The sequence below is a fragment of the Lemur catta genome, chromosome 9, assembly GCF_020740605.2.
Source record: "Lemur catta isolate mLemCat1 chromosome 9, mLemCat1.pri, whole genome shotgun sequence".
In the NCBI taxonomy this organism is placed as follows: Eukaryota; Metazoa; Chordata; class Mammalia; order Primates; family Lemuridae; genus Lemur; species Lemur catta.
In genome coordinates, this window is record NC_059136.1 from 48,104,228 (window position 1) to 48,130,885 (window position 26,658).

At 32.9% G+C, this 26,658-nt stretch overlaps 1 protein-coding gene across 3 annotated transcripts in view; it reads left to right on the forward strand.

Moving 5' to 3' along the window:
- Positions 1 to 26,658, forward strand: part of CSMD3 (CUB and Sushi multiple domains 3) — a 1,082,068-nt gene that overhangs the window by 792,177 nt on the left and 263,233 nt on the right. For all 3 annotated transcript variants that reach the window (XM_045561854.1, XM_045561855.1, XM_045561856.1), the window contains 3 exons: positions 6,595 to 6,786; positions 11,213 to 11,339; positions 12,971 to 13,173. In XM_045561854.1, coding sequence (XP_045417810.1) covers positions 6,595 to 6,786; positions 11,213 to 11,339; positions 12,971 to 13,173 — 522 coding nt within the window. The remainder of the gene's footprint in view (positions 1 to 6,594; positions 6,787 to 11,212; positions 11,340 to 12,970; positions 13,174 to 26,658) is intronic.

The following is a 26,658-nucleotide window of genomic DNA, read 5'->3' on the forward strand; positions in this document are numbered from 1 at the left end:
TAAAGGTGAAGAAGGCCTTTGGCCTTGTGAGAGTGAAAAAAATCAATAAATTGGAGATTTTTGACGAAGTTAAAGAGCAAGTGTCAGTAAGAACTGAAGGTATGAAAGGGAAGGGATATATCAACATATCTTCATTGACCATTAAATACTTGAGAATTTGGCTGGGTGCTGTGTCTCACGCCTGTAATCCCAGCACTTTTGGAGGCCAAGGAGGGAGGATTACTTGAGGCCAGAAGTTCAAGACCCGCCAAGGCAACAAAGCAAGACCTCCATCTCTACAAAAAATAAAAAACAAATTAGTTAGGCTTAGTGGCAGTGTCTGTAGTCCTAGCTAACTCCAAGCTAGGATGGGAAGATTGCTTGAGCCCAGGAGTTTGAGGTTACAGTGAGCTATAATCACATCACTACTCCAGCCTGGGCCACACAGAGTGAGATCCTATCACTTAAAAAAAACAAAAACTCTAGAATTTAACTGAATTTCAAAAATAAATAAATAAATAAATAAATGAATAAATAAAGCATGTAAGAGCCCTTTTAAGTTACATCAAAGATGGCTACATCAATTCAGAATATCACCCACTTACAAAACTGAGTACTTTCAAGAACTAGATGTACCAGAAACGTAAATTTTTAGGTGTAATTCATATTGCTAAACTATGAGCCTTATTTCGGTTATTGTAGTGTTTTGCTGACAAGACATCATCCTATGAGAACACATAGTTGTTTATAAATAAATTGTGAAGAATTATGTTGAGGTCAGAATTTAACTACTTATCTTTTAGTAAGCCAAACAGAAATTAAATAACAGGTTAGCAGATTTTGATTGACTCTTGAGGACAGAATGAACTTTGGATCTTTACATGGTGCCTGCCCTATTGAAACACTGTGCTTGTGCAAAAGGAGACATAGAAGTATAGACATTTTGCAGCAGTGAAAAATTGGAAACAATATAAATGCTTATTAGCTGGAGAATAAATAAATCAGTTTTGAAATATGTCACCAATGGAATATCAAAGAATAGTTAACATGAATAATTTCTGTGTGCATGTGCGTAAATATAAAGGTAAAAATAGTACCTACAATACTGGACAATAAGTAAAGCCTCGAAAGAATTTTTTAAATGATTTTATTACTTATAAAATGTATGAATACTTACAAAATATATTATATATTGCTCATAGACATAGATATGTGGTAAAAATATATTTGTGAAAATCATATGTTGTCAGGATGTTTGCTAGCTCTAAGTAGACAAAAAACAGAAAGAGATTGGAGAAGGATACAAAAGGAGTTTTAACTTGTTTTGCAATATTTCTTAATAATATTCATGTGAATGAGAATTAATATGAATTAATATTAATCTGAAGCAACTATGATACAAAACTGGAATCCGATAAGCTAGAGGGTGAATTTGTTATCTTTTGTATCCTTCTGTAGATTTTAAATAATAGCTTAAAAATAAATTAGAAATCCTTAGATAAATATACTACATGGTGGCAGGAAAGGAATTAGATCTCAGTTTAAGGTATTCAGAGAGTCAAAAGGATTAAGGTAATTGGATTTTCAGTTCATTTTGTATTTGAAACTTTTATTTCATCAAAGTATCAAATTTCACAAGAAATGGTGAATACTTGTAGTGTAAGTGATTTTTCATAAACATCTTTAATTTTCAGTTTCAAATATTTGAGCTTTTCAATAAGAAGAGTGGCAGCTGAATGTTTCCATAAAGATAAAACATTTCTGAATATTTATGAATAAGCAACAATAAGTCTACCAAATTGGACTAAATTATATTGTGCTTTGTGAGTTACATATGATTGTCCATGTGCATTTTTATTTACAATGCAAAGTATTTTAAATTATCTTAATTTACAAGTAATACCTCCATTTTGCCTCATCACTAGCAATTACCAACCACATTTACAAAACATCCAAATTAAGGAAGTATAAATTTGGTAATAAACCTTGAAAAGAGAGCTTGGTTTAGACTTTTATTTTGAGAAATGATATAAGGTAAAACTCAAAACTTGTTGCATCTTGAATGATAAATTGAATAGTACGTCTGGTAGAAGGAATACAAACTTGTAATCTTTGAGAAGGGACACTTTAAAGGTAGTATTAAGTATACAGATTCATGCAAAGTAATATGTCCTGAAATTTTACAGTTACTGCTTCTATGTTACTTCTTCTTTTGTCTGCTTGAAAGACTGACTTGCTTGATCATGTATTCTTTATATTTCATTATATATATCAAGATTTGAGTTGACTGCTAGTCTCTTGTATGACTCTGTTTCTGAGGCTGTTTGTGTTTAGTTTATTTTAATACATGTTTACCCAAGTGGGTTTGTCATAAACTGATCCATACAGGAAATTATTGAAGCTTTCTTTCTTTTTTTTTTTTAATTTGTCTCTCACATTTCAGTTTCTTATTGGTATTACTCTAGCTTATTTTTCAGTTGTGTCCTGGACATAATTGCCTTTAAGAATCCACATTCATTTATGAACATTATTGAACATCAGCTATGTGCCAGGATTTGTGCTAGATAGGCACAGTGGGAAAGAGGGATAAAAAAAACAAAATAATTTCAGCCTATGGAAAAACATAGAAAAGAAACAAATTTAATTAATTAAATTTAATTAATTGAAATGTACAAAATAATTCTATGGTTTAACAGAGGAGGAGGTGAGTAAGACTCCCTAGAAAAGACGAGCAAGGACTTCTTATGTTCTCTGAGAGCTAACATTTCTCTCAACACACAGAAATTACAAGATAAACTTAGTACTTGAAGCTACATAAGTTCTTGTAATCTTACATATGTTGTGACATTCTGGGAGGTTAATGGTGTAAATTAGTGATTTGGTACCAGTGAGCTAATATGTTTTTTGCTTTCTGGTTCAAATCTAGATTAATTTGGTCAAGGATCTATGTCTATAAAAGCGATGCAAACGTCTTTTTGATAGTCATATAATTTTTTTAAGGTACAAGTAAAATTTTCTTTTTCTCTAACATTTTTATCTTAAAATAACTGATTTTACTCATTCATGAGGCTCTCTAGAATATTCTTTTTTTTTTTTTATTTCAGCTCATCATGGGGGTACATAAGTTCAGGTTATATACAATGTCCATGTCCTGCCCATCCCCCCGAGTCAGAGCCTCAAGCGTGTCCATTCAACAGACAGTGCGCCTGGCACTCATCGTGTAGTCATACCTCCATCCCCTCCCCCCACACCCCACCTACCCGAGTCAGCAGCCTCAAGCATGACCATTCCCCAGATGGTGCGCAACACAATCATCATGTAGGGATACACCCATCCCCTCCCCCCACCCCCCGTCTCAGTCTGATATCCAATTGGTATCCTTCCCCGATGTGCATTTAGGTGATGATCAGGGAAACCAATTTTCTGGTGAGTACATGTGATGCTTGTTTTTCCATTCTTTGGATATATCACTTAACATAATGGGTTCCAACTCTCTCCAGTAGGACCAAAGAGATGTCGTATCACCATTATTTCTTATAGCTGAGTAATACTCCATGGCATACATATACCACAGTTTACTAATCCATTCGTGGATTGATGGGCATTTGGGTTGTTTCCACATCTTTGCAATTGTGAATTGTGCTGCTATAAACATTCGGGTACAGGTGTCTTTGTTGTAGAATGACTTTTGTTCTTCTGGGTAGATGCCCAAGAATGGGATTGCTGGATCGAATGGTAGGTCTACCTGAATCTGTTTAAGGTATCTCCATAATGCTTTCCACAGGGGTTGCACTAGTTTGCAGTCCCACCAGCAGTGTATGAGTGTTCCTGTCTCTCCACATCCACGCCAACATGTGTTGTTTTGGGACTTTTTGATAAAGGCCATTCTCACTGGAGTTAAGTGATATCTCATTGTGGTTTTGATTTGCATTTCCCTGATGATTACGGATGTTGAGCATGTTTTCATATGTCTGTTGGCCATTCTTATATCTTCTTTTGAAAAATTTCTATTCATGTCCTTTCCCCATCTTTTGATAGGGTTGTTTGATTTTTTCTTGCTGATTTTCCTGAGTTCTAAATAGATTCTTGTTATCAGACCTTTATCTGATGTGTAGTATGTGAAAATTTTTTCCCATTCTGTAGGCTTTCTGTTTATTTTCGTGACTGTTTCTTTGGCTGTGCAGAAGCCTTTTAATTTAATCAGGTCCCATTCGTTTATTTTTGTTGTTGCTGTGATTGCCTTAGGGGTTTTCTTCATAAATTCTTTGCCTAGACCAATGTCTGTAAGAGTCTTTCCTACATTTTCTTCTAGAATTCTAATAGTTTCCCCCCTAATATTTAGGTCTGTTAGCCACCGTGATTTGATTTTTGTGAGAGGTGAAAGCTAGCAATTTTAAGCAACAAAAACAAAATGGGAGATATTAATTTACCAGACTTCAAACTATACTACAAAGCTGTGATTATTAAAACTGCTTGGTATTGGCACAAGTGCAGGGACACAGACCAATGGAACAGAACAGAAAATCCAAACATAAAACCATCCTCATATAGCCACCTAATCTTTGACAAAGCAGACAAAAACATACTCTGGGGAAAAGATTCCTTATTTAATAAATGGTGCTGGGAAAACTGGATAGCCACATGTAGAATATTCTTTATAAACTTTTATTCTCAGAAGCTATAACTGATATAATTTTGTACTTAATTATATCTGGTGTATTCATTGTATCATTTATCCTACATTTCTGTATTTTGTAAAACATTAAAGACGGAAGAACTACATAAGTAGGAAGCTTAGATTTTGATTTATAGTATTTGGTTTAATTTATGAAGTGTCTTTCTAGTTCCCTCAGGATGGTAACAGTATCCTGTACTATGACTATTGTTTTTTTAATATTCACCTCTATTAATTTTACTCTGAATATGCAGACAAGGTATTCTGAATCTAGACAGATTAGTTATTGTTAAGTAATGCAATGTTAATAATGATGATAATGATGATGATAATGATGACATCTGTGTCAGTCCTCCTTTGACCCAGTCCTTACCCCTGACGAAAACTTGATGAAAAAATCTTCTACACATAGCCAAGGGCAGAAAAAAATGGGCTTGCTCTGCTAAGGCAGCTTTCTCCCTTTCCTCTCCTGCAAGGAGGGAGAAAAACTTGTGCTCTTCAGAGATAAGATGGAAAGTGTCATGGGTTCTCCTGTAATCTTTTGGAATGTAAATGTATCTCTCCAAGGGCCATATTAGCCTCCTATGTCTCTAGCTTTTATAACCTAGAGATGTCTCTAAATTTCTGGGCTTCATCCTCTCTTGAATTGTAAACGTAAACCTCTTTCACAGTTAGGTAAATCTTTCTGGAGTTCTCTCACTACTCAAGACAGTTATAAATTAACTTCCCAAGGGTAGCTCTTAGCTCAGGGTCTTAATTTATAGCAAATTCATGCAGAAAGGCCCAACTTTGCAGAAATAAAAAGTATTTTCTCTACACCTAAGAATGACAACATGTAGGAAGCTTCTATTTTTTTTCCTATGGAGAATTTTTGAGAACTGTACTTTTTCTGAAGCGAGTAGAGAATAAAAACAGAGATTTCATTAAACTGATTACTATGCTATATAACCTCTTGATAAAGCATATTTTAAATATGAGACTTCACTTTTCTTCTAAGGTTATACATGTAAAGTAATCTAAAGTTATATTTGCAATGGGCATATTTGTTACTTGGGTCATTATGATTTTACATATTTTGTCTGAATTTTAAAATTTTGATGATATCATCCTAGTAGCTACATTGGTCCTTAAAAAAAAAGTTCTCTTCTCACAACCCTTCTGACTCCAAATGTGTATGTTTCTTCCTTATAGGACCAAATTTTCCAAGTCTCTGCTGTAGGTGTGGAAAGATGCGATACCTTTCCTCACCTACAATAAGGGGTCATGCCGACACTCCTATAACAAAAGACAGGTTAACAAGAGAAAAGCATAACCAATATATTTGATCAAAGTTTTACATGACACAGGAGCCTTTAGAAATGATGACTCAAAGACCCAGTGAAAACTGATTTTATGCTTAGATTTAGTGAAGAATGAATAGTCATGTAGAAATGTGATTGGCCAAACAGGGTTGGCTCTAATGATAATAATAAACTGAGGCGGGGTAACCCAGCAAAACTGTTCAGATTTGTCTTGACCTCTCTGTGGAGCATTCCTTCCTTTAGGGTATAGGGCAGGACCCCTCTAGAATGAGGATCTATAAGGGAAAGGGGAGAAAGTGATTTTTTTAGGTTTTATGGCTTGCTTTGGGGGAGAAGGCTTTTAGTTTCTAAGACTCATCTTGGGGAAAAGGAATTCTGGTTTCTATGACTTGTTTTGAGGGAGAAAGAGCGGTAAGAGAGGGGCAGGAGAAGATTAGAGAGACCTTGCTTCTGAGTACTTGTGAAGAAAAAAGAGCTCTCTGTGGTTATTGTGTACTATCAAATTAAATATGGTAAGAGTAATATAACTAAGGAAAAGTATATAATCCTTTTAAAAATAATAAAGGAACAAGACAATTTATATAGTTTTAAAGCCTCTTGCTCAATTTTGCCTTTAATCAATTTACATTTTTCTCCCAGGTTTTGAACTTTCACATTGTGAAGATCCTGGCATTCCACAATTTGGATACAAGATCAGTGACCAAGGCCACTTTGCTGGTAGCACTATCATTTATGGATGCAATCCAGGCTACACTCTCCATGGAAGCAGCCTTCTCAAGTGCATGACAGGGGAAAGAAGGGCATGGGACTATCCTCTGCCTTCCTGTATTGGTAGGAGACGCTTTTAGATTTTCATTAATTATTTATATGAAGGTGTTATCAAAATGTACTCTCTATTTTCAAGTGATTCTCTCTGTCCACATACAACTTATATCAAGAAGTTAATGTACTCATAGCTTAAATTTATCAAAAGAAAATTCATTGAAAGTGAAAGAGTTCATTTCATGATCTTATGAATGTGTACATTTTTGAGGGGATAACATGGTCTGTATGAAATCATTTTATTTCTGCTATCTTGATATAAAATTTAACTTTGTACAAAAATGTAAGACTTTTAATCATGCACATTTATTGAATTATATTGCCCAGATTTGTTTTTGTTTGTTTATTTTCTTGTTTTTATTTTTTTTGAGACAGAGTGTCACTCTGTTGCCTGGGCTAGAGTGCCATGGCATCAGCCTAGCTCACAGCAACCTCAAACTCCTGGGCTCAAACAATCCTTCTGCCTCAGCCTCCCGAGTAGCTGGGACTACAGGCATGCGCCACAATGCCCGGCTAATTTTTTCTATATATTTTTAGTTGTCCAGCTAATTTCTTTCTATTTTTAGTAGAGACGGGGGTCTGGCTCTCACTCAGGCTGGTCTCGAACTCCTTAGCTCAAACGATCCACCCGCCTCGGCCTCCCAGAGTGCTAGGATTATAGGTGTGAGCCACCATGCCCGGCCCCAGATTTGTTTTAATTTACAAAATTATTGCCCATTGTGGGATCAAAGTGAATTTAAAAAAAAAGTAACCTATTATCAATGACTTCAAAGATGTTCTTTATATATATACTTTTTAAAAAATCTAAGAAAATGTGTTTGTTTTTCTTATGTGCGTACAGCATAACAATGTCAACATGAAAAGACATGAGTCAGTGATATAAGATATATTGCCTATATGAAGCTAGAGAGTGATCATTTTTTCTCTTATTTACACAGCTAGGGTACCATTTTATTCCCACCATCTTGCAGATCTATTAATGAATAACTATGTATGTGGAGGTGGAAGAGTAGTTAGACAACTATAGACAAGGGTTGATAAAGTCCTCTTTTTTTTTTTTTTTTTCTTTTCTGCTTGAAACGTCAAGTAGGTGCCAGGTTGGAATACTAGAATAACAAAATAAAACAATTTTTAATAAAATACTAACTCTCCCATAGGAAACAAACACGAAGTGCTTCTTTAAGCTATTCTATTTCTTGATGGCATTTATGGGTGCAGAAATCCATTCTGTGTAGGCCCGTATGGATAAAATTGGCTTGCATCTTTTTTTAAATAACTTTATTGAGATATAATTGATATATAAAAAATAATATTTACAATTTGGCAAGTTTGGAGACCTAAACCTTTTGAGACATGTGGAAAATTTCTATCATTGTTATTTTATGTGGCCAACATAGGAATCATCACAAAATTTGCTAGAATACAAATAGAAAAAAATGAAATTTTAGTCATTATAGGCCTTGCAACTAATTATACAGTGTTTTTGGTGCCATGAAACCTCTGTTGGTTTATTACAATATTGATTCATGCAGAAAACAAACATGTTTTTATCTAACCAAATGCAATCATAGTTCTTTCTTTTCAGATGGCATCTGAATTTTGGATAGATCATGAGGGTAATACCTAAAATAATAATCAAAATATATTGCCAAAGTCTTAAGATTCTGGAATAGGATCAACAATCAGCCCATTGGCATTGATTGTGAGAAAAATGTACCACTGATTAATTTTCTCTGATGTTGTATTCTTTGATGTGATCATGAAATATGTTCAGAAAACCATTAAGGGCTATAATTGCACAAAACTATAAACTTGTGAATATTGACTTGACATGCTGGCTTTAAGATTAAAATAAAAAACAAATACATTAAAAGCATATATTTTCTATGTGTGTTGAACCAAGCTGAAGACATTCTCTATTTTCTGAAAAGATTTTATACAAATGGAAGGACATTTAGTCTGCGATCAAAAGAAGATTTTAATTATGTTTGCAATAAATCAATGCATTTTATTTTTAGAAATATCCCAAATCAAAACTTAGTGACTTGATACTACACAAGATTTCATGGGAAGGGCAAATTATTTTTTTAATGATGGATGATTAAATTTAGCAGCTGTAAACAGTTGGACACATAGTGAGTGATGCTGATGATTTCCATGATAACAGAAGAGGAAATTCTATTTTAGATGGTATTCTATACTGGCAACAAATAATAGCTTTACCACCTGGCCTAAGATTATAATTTTCTGTGCTCATTAGCCTTAAATATCTATATGGCTATATTTTTGCCCCTGTCAAATGAGCAAGCTTTCTCTATTATTTAGATTATTTCTAGGTAATTATGTTTCTGAAACTTATACATTGATCAAACAAAAATTAATTTTTGAAGCACCATAGATGGAAGGATTTAACCTGTATCCCATCTTTAAACACGATATTTCATTTTCATCCTGCAAACACAAGTCTTCTATCAGAATATGAACTCCAGTGTCACAGCATATCACACTTGTTTATTTGAGGTCAAAATACTAAGTAATATTTACAGCAAAGAAATATAGGGGAAAAGGAGCTATATTTAAATTCAAGATGCAATATAGTACATAAAACTCCAATTAACTAAAAATTAATCTGGAGGAATAAAGTATGAACTATGTTCTCAAAATACATGAATGCCAATAACAGTGATAAATTATAAAGGATGGAAAATGAATTAATATAGTTATATAGTTGTAGGTTGTCCAATAAGATTTTTGTTAAAAAAATAAAAAATCATAATAAGTGATGGTGACATCTTAAATACTAATATTTTTCTTACTTCTAAGCTTCTAGGTTTTTATTATAAATTAGATGAAATTAAGGTTGTTATACAAAATAATATCCCCTTAGTCCTCTATGGGTGTTCAGTCAAGGTTCTCCAGGGAAATAGAAACAACAGAATATCTCTACCTATCTATCTCTATCCACTTCTGTATCTATCTAAAGATATTTATTTATTTTAAGGAATTGATTCATGCAGTTGTTGGGGCTGGTCAGTCTAAAATCCATTGGTCAGGTCAACAGGTTAGAAACTGAAGTATGAGTTAATGCTGTAGTTTTAAGGAAGAATTTCTTTTTTTCCTAGAAAATTAGATTTTGCTCTTAAGGTCTTTCACCTGTTTGGAGGAGGCCTACCCACATTTTTTAGGGTAATCTTCGTTACTTAAATCACACTTACATTACTATTTGGTCAACATATGGGGTACCATCACTTAACCATATTTACACATAAAACTAATCATCACAGTGTGGTACAATATAATATCTAAAATCTTTGAAACAAATTTACATATATGCAGCCTATAAATTTCATCCATTACGTTCTAGTGTTATCAGGTCTCTTCTAAATGCTCAAACTTTCCATCTTTGACCTTCTTTGATCTAATAATAATAATCAGAAACAAAAAGTTTAATTCAGTCATTGAATCTAAGATAGTAAGAAAGTTACCGGAATCAAATGGAGTCATTTGTGTTAAAAACTGTTACAAATAAAGCTAGGGAAGGCCTTGAAGGAAGAGTTCTCATGCACAGTGCCCAATAACAAGAATTATCACAAAAGACTCAAATGTACAATGCATTACACATTGTTTTCCTTGTTTCTAGGGGTTAGAGACGCAGCAATAATACTAATTAGAATACTTAGTTTCTCTCTTCTCCAATACAGAGTTCTTTCTAGATTGTCTGCTTACAGAAGACTCCAGACATCTCAACAGTATTGAATATTATTCAAATGGAGAGGGAATCCCCCAAAACATGAAATTTTAATTATATTGTATGACAATACTTACATTTTTAATTCAATAAATTTTATAAAAATTAGAGGCCACATTAAATCAAAGACAAACTAGATTTAACTGAAGTAAGAAAGCTAATAAAAAATGCCACTTTGACTTTTGGGAAATTAAAAGGGAAAGAGTAGAATGATTTAAAGGGGAATAAAAGGACAATGAAATTTAGAAGGCCTGAGGGACTGCAGTAACTATTAGTTTTCCTCAGAGGTCGGGTAGCTAGATGAATTATTCAGCCTGTGATTTGCTAGCAGTGAGCAACTTGCCATCTGTTTCCCTTTTAAAATTATCATTATTTAACAACACATCTTAAAATGTTTGGAAGCCTATCTCGGACGTTTTGAGTGTGTCCTTTTTTAATTCCACAATTAGGTTTGTTTTATTATCTTTTATGTGATCTAACTTGAGACTCTACTATAATAATATAATACATTGTTCTTTCAATAAATACTTTAATCTGAAAATGTTTATATAAGTGTATACTTTCAAAGAGAATGATATCAATCATTTTCTTCCTTAATGTGAAAAATATATACTCTTGGAAAATTTTTAGATTGTTTTGAAAGATTGACATTAAATTTTGACTTATATTTTTACCACTTTTTATTAGCTGAATGTGGAGGTCGTTTTAAAGGAGAATCATCAGGAAGAATCTTATCTCCTGGTTATCCTTTTCCCTATGACAACAATCTGCGTTGCATGTGGATGATTGAAGTAGATCCAGGAAACATTGTCAGGTAAATGGATTTCGTTTTCTCAAAATTACTAGAAATCTGAATTACCTGATCAGCCTCTATATGAAATCAATATCAAGATTTTTTCTTATTTTTAATATTGGCAAGGGAAAATTTGCTTGTTTTGTGCTTAAAATATGAAAAAGGGTCTTTATTAGCAGGATTTATTGATTTATGGGCAGCAGTAACCTCTATAACCCCTTAAAAGGAATCTTTTTATAGTTATAGGAGGGCACAGAGATTGAGAATTTTTCCTGCTTCTTGTGAACATTGTTCCTTCAAGTCTTGATGATTCAAGATGCTGAATCTACCGTTTTGATAAATATACAAAGTTGTGTAAGGCACTATCAGAAATGCACAAGAAATAAGAATAGAATGGAACTATTAAATATAATTTTCTGCCTTCCTTAGGCACATTTCTGAAGCATCTGCTCTCTGCCCCTTTAATTGTGTTAGATTCTTCTTTACTGCAGAGTTTAGTTAGGTGGCTCACAATTCTTCACATTGTTTCCCCTTACCTGAATAAAAAATGATCATTTCCTAAATCAATATAAATCTGGTTTTCAAGATCTGTCACATGCTCTCAGTCCAAGTTTTACTATTATAGCTTTGTCTGGGATCCTTTTTGACGTATAAGCTAGTTAGTGTGTTATCACTCAAAAACAATAACTTAAAACTTAGGAATTGCTACTTTATATAAATGGGATTTCAGACAGGCTTCTAGGTGGTGTACTCCCATGCATTGATGGATGCAGTATGAGTTGGTACATCACTTTTAAGGCAATGTGCAGAACTCAAAATAGGCTACACCAAATCCATCCCCAGCTTATTTTTTCTCTAGTTTAAATCATGCATTGTTATTTAAATATTAGAATTATTAAACTTGAAAATATTAACTTTTACAAGATTCTGGAGTTTTTTTTAAGTTAAAGAACCATATTTGATATTAAATTGCACCCAATTTTAAAGCTCTGATAATTCATGTAGCAAACATAAACACTGTATACAGAGTTGAACATGTTGGTATAATCAGATTTCTAATTTTTGCACTGGGCATAAAAAGTACCAGATACTAATTTTGCCTAGGTTAAACATAAAGAGGAATGGATTTAACATGAAAGAGTGGTTAAAAGTAGGTACTGTGGAGTCACATAAATTGAGTCCAATTTATGACTCTTCCACCCTTTGGACATTTATTTAATCTATCTAAAGGCCATTTGCTGCATTTGTAAAATCGAGATAAAAATTGTTCCTGCATCATTGGGTTATTATAACAATTAAACAAAGAAAGTATATGTAATGCATTTTGCGCAGTGCCTGGCATGTAGATAATCCTCTGTAAATGTCACTTGCTGTTGCCACAGTTAAAATTCATGAACACTGAAAAGAATATATACTTGAAGTTTCTGTAATTTGAAAAGGTGATGTAGTGGTGTATTTAATACTATTCTAAAGAAATAAATTATGTGGCTCAAGAAAACATCATTAACATTCTATATTCTGTATACAGAGGTCACTTTTTAATCTCATAACAAAGAAATGAATAGTAAAAGCCATAATTCATATTTGTTCTATTTTTTATTTAAAATTGAATCATTGTTTAAAATAATCAGTGATATATGGTTCTTTCACAGCCTGCAGTTTCTTGCTTTTGATACGGAAGCATCACATGATATACTCCGAGTTTGGGATGGTCCACCAGAAAATGAAATGCTCTTAAAGGAAATTAGTGGATCTCTTATTCCTGAAGGAATCCATAGCACCCTCAACATAGTAACCATCCAGTTTGACACGGATTTTTATATTAGCAAATCTGGATTTGCAATTCAGTTTTCAAGTGAGTTTATTTTTTAATTTCTTAAATGCAAAATAGGAAGGCTAACATTTAAATAGTACTGTTAATTTTACTATCCAAAATTTTAATTTTATTTAATAATTTTAAATATTCTTATTTCTTGTCTCCCTATTCCTCTGCAGTTAAGGTAAAATACACTTGGAAAAAAAGAAATACAATTAATTTTGAATATTAATTGTAGGGGCCTTCTCTCCAGTTGTCAAACCAATTATTCTTAAAGATGTGTTAAAATAATTCAGCTAATAAAATAATTACATCACAAAAGTTTATAATCTGGACATACTGTAAAACTGTATGTTTTAAAATGTGAAGTTTTTGTAGATAAGGAAATGAATACTTGCCATTACAAAAATTGCAACCCTACTTTTTTTCTAATTTTATTTTTCTTTAAAGATCTTAATTTTATATTCACAGATAAAATATTCACTTGACAAAATATTTCAGAATACTTTAAAATTAAAGATTTCCTATAACAATGAATTACCATTCATTGTAAGTAATTACCAGTGTCCTTGATTTTTTCTCCTTTTTTCTTTTTATGGCACTGCTAAGTGGCTAAATATATGTTATTATGTAAAAGGGATTTTAGTTTAGTGGTTGGATAAAATGAATGAAACTTAAAAATTTTAAATGCTATTTTTACTTTTATTGCCAATGCACATTTTTTTGAGAAAATTATCTAATGGATCTTCTATCTATGTAGTCTTAAAAGTTCTATTAACAGAAACCTATCAAGATTTCCAAGATTACCTATGAAAAGAGTAAAAATCAGTACTATTCAAATGTGCCTGAATTAAAGTCCTGGTTCCTTACTAACTGCTGACTTTGGGCACTTTATTTCATTACCCAGGGCAGAGTTTTCTAATTGACATAGGAATAATAATGATCATCTCATAAAGGGGTTATTAGATGTAACACAATCAGATGTGCACAGTATTTAGTATTGAATATATAGTTGGTGCCTAGTAAACTATCATTTTACATGAATAAATGTAAAATTGAAATGCTTTGAAAATAATAAAAATAAAGAAAGCATGAAGAACTTTCAAAATGAGTGTCAAAAAACATACTGTTATAGGCAAACAAATTAGTCAATACATTTAAACAGTGGACTTGACAGACCTTTTCTTCATGGAACACAGTTGTTTGACATACTTGACTATCATAAATGAAGTCTTGTGTATTATATAAACCAAGCTCATACAAAAGAGAAGCGTAAGTTGAAGAGTCAATATTTGTAAATTTGGACTTTAAATATACCTTTTGAGAAAAAGAAAAAAAGGAATGAAAAAACAAAATGATCATATAATTGGTGAACATAAAGACTCCTAATAATAACTTCTGAATAAATACATTGAGATTCAGAAAGTCTGTTAATTTGTTCAAGGTCATACTACTAGCAGACGTCTGGAGCTGTGGCCAAACTCACATGTCTAAAAGGAGATTAATATCATGCTTAGTACACAGCAAATGCTTAGCAATTACTATTATTATGCTATCATTATTCTAGATGCATGTGTTAAAATGCTAGAGGAAATGGAAAGCCTCCATTTATATATTATTAGTTGCAATGAAAGTCTATATCTTAATGAGCTTGGCTTTCTGATTATGATCCCAAGCACCACATCAAAGGTCACACTCTCAAAAAGCAGGTGAAGCAGTGGGAAGGAATGAAGAAAAGCAGGAGCAAAGGCATGTTTGTTTGAAAGGGACAGTTGTCCCTTCCAGCTCTAGCTATTTTGCCCTGTAGGAAGACAGATAAATTTTAAAGAGGAACTTGAAATAAGGAATTTTATACAAAGTCATCTAATTTTCTAAGTAGACAAGTAGTATTAAAGAGAAAGTAAATGGACTATAGGACAATAAGCCAGTACTGTGGGTCAAATTCGGTTTGCAGGGTTTGCTACTTCAGTGCCTTACCTAAATTCCTCTTACCTAGATAAATCATTTCATCTTACTCATTCATTCATTCATTTACTCACTCATTCAGTGTAAGAGAGTCAATTAAGGACCAGACATTAAGCATATTTATCTCCAATTCTCAAATGCATCTTGCCTTTCACTCAGGCAAATCTTAATTTCATAGACACACACACACACACACACACACACACACACACACACACACACACACACACACACACACACACACACACCCTGCTGCTAGCACCAACTTTTTTTACCTTAAATGTTTTTCTGCTCCCTCGTGCTTAAATTCTGCTCATTCTTCCAGACTCAGTGCCAAGAATTCCCTTTAGTAAAACATTTTCTGACTATCCCAACCCATACTCCTTTCACTAGCTGTATTTTTGTTTCCACATAAAGATCAGAATAAGTGGTTTAGCAGTTCATCGTTCTTAGGAGTTTTAATTATGTGATCTTTGGTCACCCAAATATATTGTGAGTACATGAAATGTCGATATAGAACAAAGATTTTGTTTAGGGTGATCATATAATTTACTGTCCAAACCTAAGGTATTTTTAAAAGGGGGCACTATTATTAATAAAAAATTAAGCTCAGCTGTAGGCACAAACAAGGACAGTCCTAGACAATCAGGAAGTATTGTCATTTTAATTGTCAGACTTTTATTTGGGCCACCTTCTCCCCCTCCTCCACAACAATTCCCATTCCTCTTTTGAGCAAATAGTTGTTGCTTATTGAAAGTCAAAAAAGCCAATAAAACAGAATGAATCAGGCAATTTTAGCATAACAGTTTTCACAAATGAATGCAACAGGTGAAATGTATTTCACTGAACTGGGTGCAAAGTGAATTTAACTGAAATGTAGGTCACATACCAACTTTATAATCATCATCAAGCCACTGTCAGCACCCTCATGACTTTTATTTCATGATCTCTTCAGTCTTTGTAGAGTCTGTTGCTTTGCCTCTTCGTTATAGTCTGCAAGACACTTTTGCTTAATCAGAGCTACTTAAGTCTGGCATCTCCACTTCATACTGTCCTATGTGCTGTCCTTGCTTCTCAGCAGTCAGCTTCTATATCCTCTGCTTAAATTTGTAATCTGCCTGTCTCATTCCACTTTAGTTCCACAGGGAGAACATCACTGGGTATCATGCTGTCATTTGTCCACAGAATAGTTCATTTTGACAGAGCATTTTCTATGCTCTTCACTCTTTGACCTCTCTGTTAAGAATCTGCCCCTGCTGGATAATACAAAATACTCAGACCTACAGCTTATATTGTTGAAAATGCTCAAGAAAATGGATCCCTTAGCCATGAGAGGTTGAAGTCCCCCAGCTTTAAAGGACTGCATGGTGCCCTTGGCTTTGTTCTCATTCTTATTATTGCTCCCTGCACTGCTGTAACAGTCAACTAGCCACTCACTTCATTATCCTTCTAGCCAGACTTTTATCCATATTTCTACGTGACTGATCTTTCTGAAATACAAATCGAACATTACTTCTCTGTTTAAAATTTTTTAATGGCCACACAGATCTAAACTCAAAACTTTGGTATTATGTTCAAAGCCTCCACAATTTGTCCCCAACCTACCTGCCAGCTTCATTCCTCACTATTCATTTATATACACCCAGCTGTCTAATTACATTGTCCTGAAAGGACAATATCCTTTAACATTTCAGTTTTTTTTTTTTTTTTGTACTCTCTTCCATATTCCTGGAACACTTATGCCCACATTCAAAATCTATAAATCCTTAGTCATTTTCCCAGGCCCAGGTCAAATGATACTTCTAGTAATGATGAACTGCTAGGCAAAATTACCTCCACTTTTGCACTACTCTGGCACTAAGTGCATATTATACAAATATTAGAACTGGCATATGTCCCAGTTTGCTCAGGACAATCCTTGTTTTTGCCTATTGTCCTGGCATCCTAACTGGTTTGGCATTTAGCCTGTATGTTTCATTTTTAACAAAGTATCATTATTAATAGTTTTATTAAAATAAACCACAGCTTATTTGTTAGATCTCTACTTTGTGTTTGATCTTATCAGGTAGAATGTGACGTATGTTTGTAGTGCTCAGAGTAATTATAACACATGGTTAAATTTGAAACACAAATAGTGATAACTTGTATCTATTTCTCAACCTTTTCCAGATGCCAGGTAATTCACACTTCACTTTCAAAGATGGCATGTTGCGTACACAGATAAAATGAAATATTCTCAGCTATGAACACCTAACCCATTCTGATCTTGGTTGGTGGTGGGAGAAGTATTTAACGCTGTTGCCCCGACAGCTATTTTGTATGACAGTCAGTTATGCTACAGTCTTTGCTGTGGTTTGAAGGATACACGAAGCTGCCAGGCCATAAATTGGCAGGATTAGTGGAAAATATGAAAAATAAGTGTTCTTGAAGTACGTGCAGAAATAGAGTCTAAGAGGTTGAGCTATATTCTGAATACTCTTGCCATGAGCATATATGCTATTTATTTTATAGTATAAATAGTATAAATTTGAAGTTGATTATTTTATCATAAAAAAATTTTATATTATTTTGCAATAAACCTTTATGGCAGCAATGAGATTTTAAATAGTGCATGTTTAATGAAAAAGAATGTACTGAATATTTATTTCTTAAGACAGCTGATGTCCACCAAGATATCCAAAAGGAAGTTCAGTTTTGCTGAAGAAGGCTGTAAGAAGTGCCCAAGCAGAGAACAGCAAGGACGCTGACAAACTCATCCTTGCAAAAATTGAAGCTAAACTCAAAAAGATAGCAGACAAAGACCTAGATTAAGTCTTTAAATTGCTATTTGTAAATCAAAGTATATTGAGAAACACATTTAAAATAATTTATTAGTTTTAGTAAATATATGTACGTAACAGTTATATGTATTTATAAGGCACATGCAATGATCTGATACCAGGCATACCATGTGTAATCATCAAATCAAGGTAATTGGGCTTTCTGTCACTTGAAACATTTATCATTTCTTTGTGTTAGGAATTGGAATATTCCAATTCCACTCTTTTAGTAATTTAGTAATTTTAGTAATTTTAAAGTATTCAATAACTTATTGTTGACTGTAAGGTAGTGGTGAAGGGGAGAGAAGCATATTTTTTAAAAAGCAATGAGTGCTACATGATCCCATTTCAATAAAACATATTTAGATAAGTGCTAAACTTTTTTTAGAGAGGAAATCATGTGCTGATTGTTTATTTTTCTATGCAACCAGAAATTAGTGGAATATTGAATTAAATGAGACATCATTGCCTTATGTATCATGTTAACATTTTATAGGGTAGTGAAAAAGGCAGTTTTATGCTAAAATATGAAAAGAATGGTGATTTGAAGCCATGATAATGCATTAAATACATCATCATGATTTTAAAGTACCTAGTGTATTAAATGTGCTAATTATTTTAAAGTATCTGTTTTTAACAGTTATGTTCTTATTATTTCAATTTTATTTTATTGTGGTAAGAAAAGTTAATGTGAGTTCTACCTTTTTAACAAACTTTTAGAGTGCATTATTCTTGGCTACAGGTACAATGTTGTATAGCAGCTCTAAAGCTTGTTTAGCTTGTTTAACTGGAACGTTATGTCAGTTGATTAGTAATTCCCATTTCCCCTCCCCTCAGACTGACAAAAACCATTTCATTCTTTGATTCTATGAATTTGATTATCTTACATACCTCATACAAGTGAAATCATGCAGTATTTATCTTTCTGTGACTGGCTTATTTCATTTAGCATAATGTCCTCAAGATTCACCCATGTTGCCTCACATTGCAGAATCCTCTTTATTGTATTTGTGTGTATATACCATTTTTTATCTGTTTATGGACAATTAAGTTCTTTTCACACCTTGGTTATTATGAATAATGGTGCAACGAACATGGGAATGCTAATATTTCTTTGAGATTCTCATTTCAATACTTTTGGATAAATGCCCAGAAGTGGGATTACTGGATCATATTGTAGTTGTATTGTTAATTTTTTTAAGAACCTTCCCGCTGTTTTCCATAGTGGCTGCACATTTTGCATTCCCACAAACTGTGTGCAAAGGTTTCGATTTCTCCACATTCTCACCAACACTTGTTGTCTTTTGTTGTTTTGATAATAACCACCCTGACAGGTAGGAAGTAATACCTTACTGTGGTTTTAATTTGCATTTCCTTGATGACTGGTGACATAAACCATTTTTTTATACCTGTTGGCCATTTGTATGCCTTCATTGAAGAAATATTTATTCAAGTCCTTAAGCCATTTTTAAATCAGGTTATTAGTCATTTGCTGTTGAGCTGTAGGGGTTCTCTCTATATATTGGATATTAACCCATTATCAAGTATATGGTTTGAAAATACTTTCTACCATTCCATGGGTTGCCATTTCACTTTGTTGAATGTTTCTTTTACTGCACAGAAGCTTTGAAGTTGGGTGTATTCCCACGTGTTTATTTTTTGTTGTTGTTGCCTGTGGTTTTGGCATCAGATTCGTGAAATCATTGCCAAAACCAATGTCATGAACTTTTTCCCTGTTTTCTTCTAGGAATTTTACAATTTCAGGTCTTATATTTAAGTTTTTAATCCATTCTGAGTTGATTTTTGCGTATGGTGTAAGATAAGGGTCCAATTTTCTAAATGCTGTTTGCTAAAGAGAATATCCTTTCCTCATTGTGTCTTTCTGGCATCCTTTTGGAAAATCAGTTGACTGTCTGCTTGGATTTATTTCTACTCTTTCTATTCTGTTCCATTGTTCTAAATGTCCTGTCTTTATGCCAGTACCATACAGTTGTGATTAGAGTATCGTTGTTATATGTATTTGAAATAAGGAAGTCTGATGCCTGCAGCTTTTTTTTTTCTTTTGCAACATTGATTTGGCTATTCACGTTATTTGTGGTATCACATAAATTGTAGAATTTTTTTTATATTTCTGTAAAAAAAAAATGCCATTGGTGTTTTGATAGGGATTACATAAAATCTGTAGATCATTTTGGATAGTACAGACATTTTTACAATCTATGAATGGAGGTTGTTTTTCTATTTTTTGGTATCTTCAATTTCTTTCATCGCTGTTTTGTAGTTTTCAGTGTATGTCTTTTATCTCCTTAGCTAGGTTATTCCTAAGTATTTTATTCTTTTATGCTATGATAGAGGGATTGTTTTCCTAGTATCCTTTTCATATAGTTCAATGTTAGCATATAGAAACACAACTGATTTTGAATGCTGATTTTATATCTTGTAATTTTACTGAATTTTCTAACAGGTTTTGGGGTTTTTTGTTTGTTTGTTTGTTTTTTCCCTTGTTTTGGTAAAATCTCAAACAGGGACAGTTTTACTTCTTCCTTCCCAGTTTGAATGCGTCTTCCTTCTTTTTCTTGCCTTAGTTGCCTTAGTAAGGACTATGCTGAATGGAAAGTGGGCATCTTTGCCTTATTCCTGATCTAGGAGGAAAAGGTCTGTTTTTTGCTGGAGAGTATGATGTTAGCTACGAGATTTTGATATATGGACTTTATTATGTAAAAGTATTTTCCTTCTATTCCTAGTTTGTTGAGTTTTTTTTTTTTAATCATGAAAGGGTGTTGAATTTTGTCAAATGATTTTTCTGCATCTATTAAAATGATCATGTCATTTTAATCCTTCATTCTATTCATGTGGTATATCACAATAATTGATTTGTATGTTGAACTATTTTTGCATCCCAGGAATAAATCCCACTTGGTCATTGTGTGTGATCATTTTAATGTGCTGTTGGATTAGGTTTGCTAGTATTTTGTTAAAGATTTTTGCATATATATTCATCAGGGATATTGACCTATAGTATTCTTTTCTAACAGTGTCTTTGTCTGGCATTAATATCAGGGAATGCTGCCTTTATAAATGAGTTTGGAAATGTTCCTCTTTTTGTTTTTTGAATTTTTTGGAAGAGTTTGAGAGGAATTGGCATTAAGTCTTCTTTAAATGTTTTGTAGAATTCACCAGTAAAGTCATCTAGTCATGGGCTTTTCTTAGTTGAGAGATTTTAAAATACTGTTTCAATCTCCATACTAGTTATAAATCTGTTCAGGCTTTCTATTTCTCATAATTTAGTCTTGGTAGGTTGTATATTTCCAGAAATTTATCTATTGTTTCTGGGTTATGCAGTTTGTTACCAGACAATTGTTCAGTGTATTCTCCTATGTTCTTTTTTATTTCTGTGACATTATTGTAATATCTTTCATTATCCCTTTCATTTTCTGATTTTTAGTATTCCCTTTTTTTCTTAGACTAGCTGAGTTTTTAATTTTGTTGATTTTTTAAAAACAGCTATTGTTTCATTTATTTTTTAAAATTATTTTTATATTTTCTATTTTGTTTATTTCTGCTCTAAGCTTGGTTATTTCCTTCCTTCCTACTGCTAACTTTGAGCTTATTTTGTTCTTCTTTTTCTAATTCCTTGAGGTGTAAAGTTAGATTATTTGATATCTTTCTTTTTCATGTAAGTATTTATTACTACCAACATTTCTCATAGTACTGCTTTTCCTACATCTCATAAATTTTTGGCAATCGTGTTTTCATTTTGTTTGTCCTCAGGTATTTTCTAATTTTCTTTTTTTAATTGATACATTATAATTGTAAATATTTATGGCATACATGGATATTTTAATACATGCATAGAATGTTCAATGAACAAATAACAATAATTGGAATATCTATCACCTCAAACATTTATCATTTCTTTGTGTTGGAAACATTCCAAATATTCTCTTCTAGCTATTTTGAAATACACAATAAATTCTTGTTAATTATAGTCACTCTACCGTGCTATTGAATATTAGAATTTACTCCTTCTATCTAACTGTATTTTTGTACCTGCAATCCAAACCCTTTTTTATCACTCCCTCCCTGCTACCATTCCCTGTCTGTAGTCACTACCTCCATGAGATCAATTTTTGTAGCTCTCACATATGAGTGAAAATAGGCAGTATTTGTCTTTCTGTGCCTGGCTTATTTTACTTAACATAACGTCCTCTAGTTCCATCCATATTGATGCAGACAACAGGATTTCATTCTCTTTGATGGCTGAATATTATTCCATTGTATTTCTTTATTTCTTTATTCTTTATTTCTTTATCCTTTATTTCTTTATTCATTCATCCATTGATGGACAATTAGGTTGATTCCGTGTCATGGCTATTTTAAACAGTGCTGCAGTAAACATGGAAGTAAAGATAACTCTTTGATATACTTATTTCCTTTCTTTTGGATATATAACCAGCAGTGGGAATACTGGATCATATGATAATTCTATTTTTAGTGTTTCAAGGAAATTCCATATTGTATTCCACAGTTGCTGTACTAATTTACATTCACACCAACAGTGTATGAGCATTTCCCTCTTTCTGCATCCTCACCAACATCTGTTATTTTCTGTCTTTCTGATAATAGTCATTTAAACTGGGATGAGATGATATCTCATTGTGGTTTAGATTTGCATTACCCTGATGATTAGTGATTTTGATCATTTTTTTCATATAACTGTTGGCTATTTGTATGTCTTCTTTTGAGAAATGTTTACTCAGATCTTTTGCCCAATTTTTAGACAAGATTGGGCACATTCAGGGTGGTATGGCCGTAGACTTGCCCCATTTTTAGTTGTTTCCTTTGCTGTGCAGAAACTGTTCAGTTTGATATAATCCCACTTATCTATTTTTGCTTATGTTGCCTGAATCTTTGAGGTCTTACTCAAAAAAATCTTTGCCCAGAACAATATCCTGAGTAATTTCCCCGATTTTTTTTTTGCTAGTAGTTTCATAGTTTCAGGATTTATATTTTTAAGTCATTAATCCATTTTGATCTGATATTTGTATATGGGGAGAAATAGGGATCTAGTTTTATTCTTCTGCATATGGATATCCAGTTTTCCCAGTACCGTTCGTTTATTTAAAAAACTATCCTTTCCCAGTACATGCACTTGGCACCTTTGTTGAAAATGAGTTGACTGTAAATGTATGGATTTATTTCGGGATTCTCTATTCTGTTCCATTGTTCTTTGTGTTCTGTTTTTATGCCAGTTACCATGCTATTTTGGTAAGTATATCTTATTAGTGTATTTTAAAGTCAGATAGTGTGATACCTCCAGCTTTGTTCTTTTTATTCAAGATTGCTTTCGCTGTTTGGGGTCTTTTGTGGTTCCATATAAATTTTAGGATTATTTGTTCTATTTCTGTGCGGAATGCCATTGATATTTTGGAAGGGATTGCTTTGAATCTGTAGATCACTTTGGGTAGTATAAGCATTTGAAAATATTAATTTTCTAATTCATAAACAAAATATCTTTCAATTTTTTGGTGTCCACTTTGATTTTTTATCAGTATTTTATAATTTTCATCGTAGAGATATTTACTTCCTTATTTAAATTCATTCCTAGATCTTTTATGTGTTTTGTAGCTGTTATAAATGGGGTTGCTTTCTTATTTTTTTTCTCCAATGGTTCACTATTGGTATATAAAAGTACTACTGATTTTGATGGTGATTTTGTACCCCATAACTGTACCAAATTTGTTTATAAGTTCTAATAGTTTTTTGGTGGAGTCTTAAGGACTTTCTAAATATAAGGTCATATCATCTACAAACAAGGATAATTTAACTTCTTTCTTTCCAATTTGGATGCCATTTATTTCTTTCTCTTGTCTAATTGGTCTGGTTAAGACTTACAGTATACTAAATAAAAGTGATGAAAGTGGGCATTCTTGTCTTGTTCCAGATCTTAGAGGAAAGGCTTTCAATTTTTCCCCGTTTAGTATGATGTTAACTGTGGGTTTCTCATATATGGCCTTTACTGTTTTGAGATATGTTTTTCCTATTCCCAGTTTGTTGAGAGTTTTTATCATGAAGGGCTGTTGAATTTTATTAAATGTTTTTTTTCAGTATCTATTGATATAATCATATGATTTTTGTCCTTGATTCTGTTAAGGTGATGTATTATGTATATTGATTTGCGCATGTTGAACCACCCATGCATCCCTGGAATGAACCCCACTTGATCATGCTGAATGATCTTTTCAATATGTTATTGAATTTTGTTTGCTAGCATTTTTTTTAATTTTTATTTTTAATTATTATGGGCACATAATAGTTGTATATATTCATAGGGTACATGTGATACTTTGATATGAGTATATAATGTGAATTAATCAAATCAGGGTAATTGGAGTATCCATCACCTCAGGCATTTATCATTTCTTTGTGTTAGAAACATTCCAATTTCACTCTCTTAACTTACTTTAAAGTATACCCTAACTTATTGTTGATTATAGTCACTTTGTTGTGCAGATTTGCTAGCATTTTGTTGAGGATCTTTGCATCTATGTTCATTAGGTATATTGGGCTATAGTTTTTGTTTTGTTTTGTTTTGTTTTGCTGTGTCCTTTTCTGGTTTTGGTATCAGAGTAAAGCTGGCCTCATAAAATGGAGTTTGGAAATATTCCCTTCTATTCAATTTTTTTTAAAATAATTTGAGTAGAATTCTTCTTTAAATGTTTAGTAGAATTTAGCAGTGAATCCATCAGGCCCTGGGCTTTTCTCTGATGAGAAACTTTTTATTACTGCTTCTATCTCATTATTTATTATTGGTCTATTCAAGTTTTATATTTATTCATGGTTCAATTTTTGTAGGTTATATGTGTTCAGAAATTTATCCATGTCTTCTAGGTTTTGCAATTTGCATGTAGTTCATAATAGTCTCTAATAGTTAATGACTTATATTTCTCGGTTATCACTTGTAAGATCTACGTTTTTGGCTATGATTTTATTTGAGTCTTCATGCTCTTATTTTAGTCTAGCTAAACATATGTCAATTTATTTCATCTTTTCAATAAATCAACTTTTTATTTTGTTGATCTTAGTATCTTTTCTTAGTATCAATTTCATTTTTTTTCTGTTCTGATCTTTATTATTTCTTTCCTTCTATTACTTTTGGCTTTGGTTTGTTCTTGCTGCTCTAGTTCTTTGAAGTGCATCATTAGATTGTTTATTAAAAATCTTTCTACTTTTTTGATGTATGTGTTTATTGCTATAACTTTCCTCTTAGTTTTGGTATGTTGTGTTTCCATTTTCATTTGTCTCAAGAAATTTTTAAATTTCCCTTTTAATTTCTTCATTGACTCATTGGTCTTTCGGGAGCATGTCATTTAATTTCCATGTATTTGTATAGTTTCCAAAGTTTTTCATGTTTTTGATTTCTACTTTTATTCCATTGTGGCCAGAAAAAATATTTGATATGATTTCAGATATTTTAAATTTTTTGAGACTTGTTTTGTGGCCTAACATATGGTCTATTCTGAATAATGTTCCATATTCAGATAGGAAGTATGTATACTCTGTAGCAGTTGGATGAAATGTTCTTTAAATGTATTTTTCAGTTCAGTTATTATATTCTTCAGCTCCATGATTTCTGTTTGGAAGTTTATAATATTATTTATCTCTTTGTTGAAATTCTTGTTTTGTTCATACATCATTCTCTTGACCTCAGTGAGCATCGTTATGATAGTTATTTTGAATTCTCTGTCAGGTAACCCATATAACTTCATTTCATTAAGGTTACTTTCTTAAGATTTATTTTACTTCTCAGTTTAGAGTATTTTTGCCTGAGTTTTCATTTTCCTTGATTTTCTGTCCTGTTGTACATGCATTATACAAATCACATACCTTTTTTCAGACTCTCCTTGTACAAGAGAAGACCCCCAACAACCAACCTGGCCAGAGATTTGGAGGTCTATGTCAACTTTTTCCCTCATCAAAAAGAAGCAGTCAGTTGTGGTTCCTGTATAATTGCTTTGTTCTGAGCCAGCAGAAGAAAACTATGGCAATATTGCCATGCTCCCTTAGATATGGCAGACCTGTTAGAGCTCTATGACTGGAAAGACAGTTGCCAGTTCTTTGGGAAGTCTCAGAGAAGTTGAGGCATTGAATGCTTATGTCAACTCTTTTCCTCCTAAGAGGGAGAGGGATATTGAGAGCTGGGATTTTTTTGACCATTTAGTTTAGGCTAAGCAGCAAGCAGGACCTATGACATCAATCAGCTCAAGCTTTTATCCCTGTTTTCTCCCAGTCAGTTAGACTGTGCTGGTCCCATCAGAGCTCCAAGATTGACAAGACAGTAGGCAGACCTCTATGGAGTCCTTTTAGAAAAGTTGAGGTGCTGGATATGCAAACTAACCCCTTTTCTCCCCTGGGAGAAGCTGGGGTCTGGGGTAGGGAGAGTTTCTTTCTGATTATATGGTACTGTGCCAGTGGTAGAGATTCTGGTGAGAGGGTTGGTTTTGAATCACCCTACCAGCTTGATCCATATGGTTTCATATTTACTCGGGATGCAGGAGCATTTTAGTGAGTTTCTGGATTTCTCATAACAACATGAATTGTTGCTGAATTTGTGTGTTTTGGGGGTGGAGTGTCCAGGGCTTCCTACTTTGCCATCTTGCTGATGTCACTTGTCATGTTCTTTTTTGTGGAATTATTTCCTAAATATAAGTGTTCCCTAGTATTCAGTTTATCACTGGCA